At 38.8% G+C, this 10317-nt stretch overlaps 2 protein-coding genes across 2 annotated transcripts in view; both read left to right on the forward strand.

Annotated features, from left to right (window-relative positions):
* The first annotated feature begins 153 nt into the window (after positions 1 to 153).
* On the forward strand, positions 154 to 2840 carry LOC102294194 (E3 ubiquitin-protein ligase RNF182). The gene has a single exon (XM_005934069.3). It carries the CDS (start codon positions 508 to 510, stop codon positions 1369 to 1371), a length of 864 nt encoding a protein of 287 aa, XP_005934131.1. The 5' UTR covers positions 154 to 507; the 3' UTR covers positions 1372 to 2840.
* A 4053-nt stretch (positions 2841 to 6893) lies between these two features.
* Positions 6894 to 10317, forward strand: part of ranbp9 (RAN binding protein 9) — a 26543-nt gene continuing 23119 nt past the window's right edge. The window contains exon 1 of the mRNA XM_005934068.3: positions 6894 to 7510. Within this exon, the coding sequence (XP_005934130.1) occupies positions 7294 to 7510 (217 nt within the window). The 5' untranslated portion in view covers positions 6894 to 7293. The remainder of the gene's footprint in view (positions 7511 to 10317) is intronic.

The raw sequence follows: 10317 nt of genomic DNA on the forward strand, positions 1-10317 counted from the left end.
TGGGCTGAATTTCATGGAGCAACAAAAGATCAGACTCGAAAATTCCAGCTCTGGTTTGTACAGGCTCTGCTTTGTTGTCCTTTCGCCTCTGTTTGCTGTGTTAACAGTTATGTGTCTCCCTCCCTCTCTCTGTCTCTCACTCTCTCTCTCTCTTTAGGTCTTTCTCTCAGTGTCTCTCTCACCCTTCTCCCCCCTTTTTTGTGCGGCTCATGAAAGGCTTTTTACTCCAAATGAAGCACGGTCAACCCAACTGCTTGGAGCCAAGCAACCGTCAGAGGCCAAATCCTGCGAGGGGCTTCACCTTCTCACATGTCTCTCTTCTCGCTTCACATTGAAACACACACACACACATTTTAGGAGACAGCTGCAATGAAGCCTAGATCTTCAGTGAAGAGGACCTTCATCAGTGTCTCCATCTATGGGAAAAGTACCGGTGCTGAGCTTGGACTTGAGCTTTTGGTTGGATTTTGCGTTTGATCTTAGAGTTGGATAAAGTTTGAGCACAGGATGATGCTAGAGATGCAAAACCCCGAGGATAGTGGTGGTGGTGTTGGAGGTTCTAGCTTTGTGGACATGCTGGGCACTGAAGAGATGGAGTGTAAGATCTGCTACTGCGCCTACAACCTGGGGAGTCGAAGGCCTAAGGTGCTTGAGTGCTGCCACCGTCTCTGCTCCAAATGTCTCATTAAGATCCTGGATTTGGGTGAGTCGCCTCCCAATGCCTTGGTGTGTCCGTTTTGTCGCTATCTCACTAGACTGCCAGGAGATGCTGTGAGCAACCTGCCAGATGACTGCAACCTGGTGGCAACACTGGCCCTCCAAAACAGGAATCAGAGAAACCGGCAGTTCCACCAGGAGGCAACTACGGAGCTGCTCCTAAGCCCCATGCGCCTGAGCTCACTGATGAGCAGCAATTCACCTGTGATATCTACTTCCTCCTCCACATCTTCCTCTACCCCTTACTCCACCATCCGCAGCTCCCCTAATTTTGTGGTCATTACTATCATGGAGCCTCCGCCCGCATCCATATCCACCCAAGACATCCATCCCTACCAGCAGATGCATGGCTCTCACCTGTCAAACCAGGACTACCACTCATCCAGTCAGGACTCTATGGCATCCATCGCAGAGAGGTGGACAGTGTGGAACTGTGCAGCCCTTCTGTGCCAGACTTCAGCCCGGGCATTGGTATGGGTCCTGGGGCTCTTGTACTTTAGCTCCCTGCCTATGGGGGTTTACCTGCTCATAATGCAGAGGACAACACTTGGGGTGCTTCTGGTGAGCCTGGTTCCTGCCAGCCTCATCGTGATCATGGTCTATGGGTTCTGCCAGTGTATCTGCCATGAGTTCTGGGACTGCTTACCATCATAATGCAACCAAATGAACAGGCAATGCTTTGCTTTGAACATGCTTGACAATAGATCTCCAGAATTGACTAATGGGGATGTTACTGTGTAGCTAACCATGTGAACTGTTATTTGAATGGCATAAAGGTGGAGCTCATACATCTTAATTTGTGCAGTTTTTAGGCTGATAATTTACTTACCTAATAAAGCTCAAAATGTCAGATAGCTTCGACTAAAACACTACTTCTGAAGTCACTGTTTAATGTAATGCATTATGATGTTATAGTTCAAAATCTAAAGGAATGTACAGACTGTTCTCATCTCCACATTGGTGTGGCTGATTTACATACATGGTGTCCTCTTTAACCTATTCCCTGATACATCAGGTTAGCTATTAACCAACAAGCTTTCTTCCGAGTGCCATGAGTGGCAAACATAAGGTTTGAACCACAGGTGGGTGCAGCTCCTGTGGTCACAGCCAGAGCTGTGCACCTGAGATGATCATATCAGAGCTATCCTGTCATCGTGCAGAGTGAAGATTAAAAATAAAACTGACAGAGTATTTAGATCAGGCTGAACTTTTGGCTGATTGGGATTACTTTCACATGACTAACATCATCATTTGAAAATTTGGCCATGTTTAGGCACGAGCATCCGCCAGTGTAGCAGTACATATCTGAAAGAACATGAGAAAAACACAATAGGTACCTTTAATAGAGATATAATATGTAAAACGCAACCTGCAGATCAGCAGCAGAGATCTTAAACGTTGTCTCTGAGATCTTAGATTTGATCTTAAACACACTCATTGCTTGTGTAAGAGGGACAAATCATTTTGTTCCAATTAAAGCCCTGCCAGCTAAAACGATTAATTCCCTCAAATAGAATAAAAGGAGGCATAATAATAATAATGTTTGCTGATAACTAACATTGGAGGGAAAAGCAGGATCTAGCTGATATAATTAGTCAAACATTAAGCTAGTGGGGGTTTTTTAAGACGTGGGCTCTCTGCTGTTAACGTCTATTCACAGAGTACTGTATTATTAGTCTGAGCCACCAGAGGGTGCTGTGACCATCCACCCCAACATCCACCTTCACTGCTGAGGTTTTGCTGGATGTCCTGTCCTTGCAAAAGTCTTTATTTCCAGTGTCTTTATTCAGGCTGTTAATCCTTGCAAAAAGATGTCAGCTAATGGAGTGACTGGTAACTGACAGAACATCTCTGTCAATTAAAACAGTTAGAATCTGCTTCAGACCAGCTCAGATTGTTGTTTAAGATTTTGGTGCAAATGTAACAGCAGTGTTTACACTGTAAGTTTGAAAGTCAAATTAACAGTCATGTTTTCATGCTTACTTGCTATTGTCTGGAGCGGAGACGTCTGGAGAGATAACTGACTGAGAGAGCAAAGTCAAACACAAGCTGATAAATGAGTATGAGAAGAATAACATTGTACTGCTATCGTTTGTGGCTTATTAAAATAGTCTTTAACCTCTGATGGCATTTTTTGTTTTACCTTAATATAATAAAACAAATACAAACCTTTTAAAAGGTGCCAAATTGACTACCAAATTACTCATTATTTTATCTTGTACTGGGTTAGACTAGTTTTTGTATTCAGATCTACCTTGGCATAAACTGAGCAAGGTGTTGGAACTTCTTCTCACAGATTTTAGTCCATATTGACATGATGGCATCATGCCGTTGCCGCATGATGAGAATCTCCTGGTTCTTGTATCAACAGTTCTCCCTGAACCGTTGATAAGGCATCCATGTTATTATGTTCCATCCATCCATTTTCTTCTACTTATCCAGTTGTTTACACCAAATCCTGACCTTCTCATCTGAATGTTGCAGTGTTGTCAATCAGACGTTGTCTTGACCACATGTTAAAGTTTAAATCTGTTGAGCTGAACGATTGGTTAATTAGATATTTGCATAAGCAGTTGAACAGGTGGATTTGGCACCAGGTGGCATTCCTGTCACAACTCCAAAGGGTGCCTGCAGCTGGAATTGAACCAGCAACCTTCCACATATCAAGTGAGTGTGTTAACTTCTACAAAATCATAAATTTTAATTATGCGTTTTAATTCATGTGATTAGTGGAGAAGCATAAACAGCATATTGTGACGTATATATATGCATAAAAACAGGGGCTTTATTACATCGCTCTACAGCGTCACCATTGGTTAGAAAGCGAGCTTTAAATACCACTTTATTTGATTATTCTGCTCTGAATTGCTTTTTAGAAACTTTTATTCTTTATTTTCTGTCAGTTTTATTCCTCTTTATTTTGCAACACCCAAAACTTTTTCATGTAAAATCAGTACAAACTAAAATGTGATCAATTTGGAATATTGTAATGGATAAATACAGAATTAAATTACAACAAAAGCACTGAAGCTAAGCCTTGCTGCGGCTCAGTAGAAGAAGTAGGAAGAGGGTCAATCCCACCACAGCCCTTCTGTGTGGAGTTTTGTTTTTATTTTCGGGGGTTCTGGTGAATTCTGTAAAAGAGACTCTTAATCAGTTTCCCTTCCTGGTTTAATATCGTTCAAAAGGACACACCAACCAGAGATTCTCAATGTGTGAAAATCATTATTTCTGTAAAATGTTGCTGTTGATTTAAAATACTTTGCTTGTACAAACTGTTTTTATAGCTTATTTTGCTATGATCCTGGTTTATACTGCATTGATGTGTCATTAGCCTTTTCGTGTTTGAGCTGCTGAATATAAGATGACAACAGAAAATATCCCTCTCTAAAAAAAACAATTAGGATAGAATAAAGAGCTTCAGTTTATAGATGAATACATTTTCCACCAATGGTTTCAAATCCGAGCTTTCATTTCTGTTGCACTATTATTTATTCATTAATTTGTTTAAGACACTGAGGAGCTGTTCCCAGCACAATTTGTACCCATTCTGCTTCTACAGCACACGTCTTGCTGATGATAAACAGCCAAGGCCTAATGTGTGTGTTTTCCAGGGGATGTGAATGTGAGCAACTGCTTCCCTACAGGGAGCGTAACATCATTTCAGATTCCTTTTTAGTGATGCAACGAACATTCCCACATGTTGGCGCGAGGGACATTCACAGACCATGTGAGCCAAACAAAACAAAACAAAACAAAAAAAACCTTTTCGTTTATAACAGTGATCAGAGCTGCTGAAAACAAAAACAAGACTAAACACAATCTTTAAAACAACTGTTTTTAGTTCACGGGCAGGCATGAATTATGTATTATTGCCAAGCTTTTGTTTTACTTTCTGTCTGTGTGTGTTTTGACTGAGCTGGTTTCCTTTAATTTAACTATTAAAATATCAACTAACAGGGCTGGATTAGTGCTGAACTACACAGAGAGGCCCCACATAAAAATATTCTCTGTTAATTAATAGGTAATTTGATTAGCTGCATGTCAGTTTAAAGTTCAAAACTCTGATACTAAATACTTTTTACTGTAATGTTTATAGGCCCTTTAAAAAATACAAGTTTAGGGAAAAATTATTACACAAAAAGTCCACATTAATCATAAGATACAACTTTATTAACACTAAATTTAAAAACCACCTTTCCTTAAACATCGGCTACATAATTACCCCTCACTGTCTCTGGCCTGTATTTGTACAGCCACCATTCATTCCAACCACCTCCCTGATTAGCCCATAACATTTTCTCACAACAGGAAAACACTGCAAAATAGCAACGCAAATGGTAAGAGGTCGTCTTTAAATTTACCTGATAAATTCATAGTACACATTGCACATTAAATTCGTGTTTATTTAACAGTTAGTTACTACATGAAGCACAGTAAACTCTGAAGAAAGTGCTAATATTTTTTCAGAGAAGGAAAAGACACTTGTACCTAGTGGAGGCCGGGGTTGGTGAAAGGGATTTGGTAAAAAATGCAACTCACTCCGACCTTAATCAAGATTTTGAACTTTTTGTTTATACCCTAAACGTAGAATCATTAGTATCAACCTTTACTCCACTTTTATTACCTGTGCAATCGACTACATGTTGCATTCAGTTACTGTGTGCAAGTTACATGTGCTGTAATTATGTTTAACTTCTGCCCAGTGAGGCTACCAATATGTATCACCGGGGCATCACTGTTTACAGTCTAGCAAAAATAGAAATACAGAGATGTAAACTGAACATAAGAGCAATTTGATTTAATAAACTTCTTCATGTTAACAAGTATTTAATAAAACATATTTTATAAAGTAATACGGGTTCAGTCTCATTCACAGTACAAAAAATCTATATAAACAAATAAATGTATTTTAATGAAGCAAACAGTCATTGATATGATGTAGTAATTAGATGTCAATTAATATTTAAAAAATTGGCAAATTAAATAAGATTAGCACCAATAACCCCCTGGCTGTCAACATGTGTGAGACTGCAGGCAAAAATAAAAATGCAATTAATGTGCAGTACACTGTTAATAAACTAGAAGAAGGCACATCTATAGATATGTTACTTACACACTGAACTACTGTAATTAATTATTATCAAGCTTCTCTATAAGCTCTCTGAAAATCCTTCAAGTGAGAGAAATGCTTCTAATGTTATAGAGTAGGGTTGCTGGAGGACTGGGTTTTTTTTATTCATGTGGTTCCGTAGTGGAGTGGTGTACATGTTTGACAAACAAGTGTAAGATACCTGGTTTGATTCCATGAGGAAATGCAAGGTGAACTGAACCAGGAGTCCTGACAAGACCCCCCTTTGGTGTTCTGGGTATTTGGTAGCCACCATGGCCCAATCAATCATGCAGTGCAATTGGCCATGGTGACCACTTTTGAATATGGTGCAGCTGAAAGTAGCTTTTTTTGTCACTTATGATCTCTCCATGCTCCTCTTTTCTGGATTTCCTTTCCATCAGTCCCCCTACTTGATCACCACAGATAGCTGCCCTTCCCCAAGCCTGGCTTGAAGTCTCTTTTTTGTTAAACAAGAGTTCTTCCTTCATTTGGTTGCCAAAAGCTGCTTGTATGCTTGTTTATATTATTAAAACCGAAATAAGTGATGCCTTCAAAGGGTGGTTAGCACCTGCACCTTGTGTTCAAATCCAGCCTTTCCTGCCTCTCCTGTATGTTCTATGTATGTTCTCCTGCATGTTCTCCCTGTGTCTTTGTGGGTTCTCTCTGGGTATTCTGGCTTATACCCAAAGTAGTGGATATGGTTAAGTTAGTAAGTGGTAGATAAAAGAAAAAAAAAAACTTCCACAAATAAGACCATATAGATTTTTCACCTTACACTGTTATACGATATTAAAAAGAAAGACATATAATTAAGTGTAAATCTAGTTTATAAACATCAATAATTAAAATGTAATAATAATGATAGAGCTTAAAAACTGAAAACAATGATGATGACACTAATCATGAAGACTTGCTGACAGTGTTAACCTTGTAATCTACTGATAAGATAGTTTTTAGCTCATTCTGTGTATTTTCTTCACATTCCCATAGGAAGTGAGTGGAGCTGTTTTCAGCCAATCAGATCAGCGGATAATGCTCCGACAACAAACAAAAGATCGAGGCTAGCCGAGCTCATCATACTTTGTCGATCCGTCTAGGCTAACGTTAGTAGTTACTTTGCCCCCAGCACCGACTAGCTCCCTGTTTTTTTTTTTACTTCTTTGCTCAGATCCCGTGGGGCAGTCTCATCCTCTTGTTTCTATTTGTGTTTTAGTCAGACCTAATGTCAACCTGAGTCATTTTCAGCGATCGCTTCGCCTTTGCTGGCCAAGCTAAACGCGTTAGCCAGGTTAGCTTCTCGGCTAACCAGCTCTGGCTGCCTCTGCAACAACCAGCGAAGCCAATTAGCTTAGCCTCCTAGTTTGCTAGCTTTGCTAACTCCCCTTTAAAACTTGACACTGACGGACACAAGTGGCTCTGGCTTGTTGCTGACAAGCCAGTTTACTAAAACTCGTGTCGTAGCCATGTCTGGACAGTCATCCGGCGGTGGGTTTCTGATGTCGGTAGTTGTCCACGGAGACTCGGCTCTGAACGAGCAGGAAAAGGAGCTCAATCAACGGCTCCGACGGCTCTATCCGGCCGTTAACGAAAACGAGACTCCACTTCCCCGATCCTGGAGCCCGAAGGACAAGTTCAGCTACATCGGACTGTCTCAGAACAACCTCCGTGTACACTATAAAGGTATGACAGAAACCCTTAATCGGGAATTTTTGTACTTGTGTTACCAAATGCTAACGACATGTTAGCTTAGCTTGACGGTTAGCGGATCAAAGCCAACTGCCGTTGAGGCTAAAAACAAAGTCTGCTAAGCTAGCAGCTTCACCAACAACAAGACAGAGGACATCTTGCAACCCGACCAGCTGGCGAGGTGTAGCCACAGCCAAAATTGACCTACTAGCTTGTTAGCTTTCCTGCTACCTTGTGAGACAGCTCGTCAGCTCCATTTATAGTCACCGGGAAGCTTTCACGACAGACAACCTGGCCAACTCTCTTGTGAAATATATATTTAAAAAAAACATCCTTAGCTAAATTACATCTGATGGTTTGGGTGCCAAAATTACAACGTTCAGTGTTATCCAAAATGAACCAGAGCTTGACAACCCTCTGTTAGGCTAATGTAACATTATTTTATTTATTATTAATTGTCAGGAAATGCTGTGTCAAATATCGTGATTATCCCGGTCAGCGGCTCTGCTAGGCTTCCAGTGAAGTGGCTAGTGTTGATACGATATGCAGAGATAGTTGGACTAGTTTCTATCTAGAGGGCTTTTTCTCTTTCTTTTCTTTTTTTTTCTGGTGCAGGCCTACAAGAAAAGGCTAGTGTGTTGTTGTTGTTGTTGTTGTTGTTGTTGTTGTTTTTTGTTTTTTTTTTAAAAAGGTGCAACTGCTTCCTGGGTGTGTACTGCTATTCTGTGTCTGTCTGGCCCTCTGCACACACGCTTCCTTGTTGCAACTAGAATGTTCTGCCTTTGTGCAACAAATCCACCTGAATTTCTTACAGCAGCTGCAACTTTAACATTCAAACACTGTAAAACTTTTACATGTACTGACCTCCAGGGAGCAATTCTCCACTTACTGAACAGTTTATTCTAACAGCAGTGTTAAGCTCTAAAATTCAGGCCTTCTGTGATTAACCATGTTTTAACAGAATGCCATAGTTGTAAATGGAAACCCTTTGATTTTAGTTAGATGGGTTTTGGTTCCAATTCCAAATATAAATTCTCATATAAAACCCTCTGAAAAGATTGTTCTGTGAGTTCTACTGAAACTAAATGTCAGCTGTGTCCAAAGGCCTACCAGAAATGTAAAATACATTGTAATGTAAAATAGCAAATACTTTACAAACTGACATGTCAGTTATGTAAACTTTTTTTTTTTTAAAATAAACATATTCACATTTCACATGGTTAAATGCTAATATTTAGTGGTATAGTTGGCTAGAAAATGAATAATTCTTTGGTGGGTTAAGATTTCGTTTTGGAAGATTACATTTATCTGACATTTTATGGACAAAAGCATTAATTCTATATTTGAGAAAATAATGTTTCATATGCTAATACAGTAATAACAGAAAAATGTCATCAGAGCAAGAGAGAATAGCATTGGTGTTACTCAGTGATATAATTCACATTTGTACACCTCACACCCAAAGACTGTTTTAAACAGCTTTACTGTGCAGAAGTTTGTATAACAGACAATACTTAAAAGAACAGTAGAAAATCTACACAAGAAAAGTTATTATTCTGTAGACACTGTGTTACCAATTAACCGCTCTGTAATAATGTCTGTAATTAATGATAATGATAATATTAATACAGGTTATTTGTAATCTCACTTAATAATTAACATGGTCTTTGTTTTTAGTCAGTACTGATTAATTTATTGATCGGTTCATTTACCCGACACTAATCGTTTAGCTATTTTGGTTACAGATGAATACGTTCAAGACTTGTGTTTGCCAAAAATGGAAACCACTGTTAATTCTGGGTTCAGAAGTGTTCTTGTAAGCTGATCATCTTTAAACTTTATATAATTATAAAGATTAAATGATTGAGTTGACTAATAAATTAATGTTTCATGTAAAATTTTAATGATCGTGTTTTCCTGTTGCTCTTTCAATCTGGGAGCCATATTGCCAGTAGAAAATTTGTAAAATGGAGGTGAGGTGTTTACTTCACTTGATCTACATCTAGTATATATTTCCTTATATTTGAATGTGGTTCTGGGGTATTTGAAAGAAAATAATTAACTTAACTGTGATAAGTAACCAAGTGTCTTTATTAAGACATACAAAAGCATTTAAAGAAATCTTTAAATTATGACAAATTGTACTGTAAACTCAGGGCCTGTATTATGGTCTAGACATACATTTACAAATGTATGTTGTTTTTACATGAAGGCAGTCAGGTCAAATGATGCTGCTGTTTATTGTTTATATCCTACATATAAAGAACCAGCCATTAAGTAAATGTATTGGATATTGTCAGATATTCTGTTGGCAGCATACTGAGAATTTCCCTCTCTAATGATATTTAGAACCTTATTAATAAAACCAGTTTATTTGACTATCTATTGTAATAACTAAACACAGCTACTGAGTAACATACAGCAGTGTAAACATGTGATTTATAACCGTCATGGTGCTGTTAATAGCTCTACACTGTGGCTTCATGTTAACCTTAAAGACTGAGATTATGAGCCGCTCAGATTTAAGACGTTTGGAGTGACAATCTTCTCACCAACGACACATCTTTTGCTCAGGTGTGTTTATAAAAATGTCACCTGGTATATCAGCATAATATTTCTGTATTGTTCAGCCATAGTGATACAAACCTATATATGTTTTATAGTATGTTCATCCACATATTCGTAATGGCAGACCATTGAATGTGGAAAGTATGTAACCATGGAAAGTAAATTATGCAGTACTTACAAGTAAAATATGCACCTCGACAAATAGTGGGACATCCAGTATTTTCCTTGAGGCT

Source organism: Haplochromis burtoni, unplaced genomic scaffold (genome assembly GCF_018398535.1).
Source record: "Haplochromis burtoni strain Fernald_Lab_line unplaced genomic scaffold, NCSU_Asbu1 Contig_175, whole genome shotgun sequence".
Taxonomy (NCBI): Eukaryota; Metazoa; Chordata; class Actinopteri; order Cichliformes; family Cichlidae; genus Haplochromis; species Haplochromis burtoni.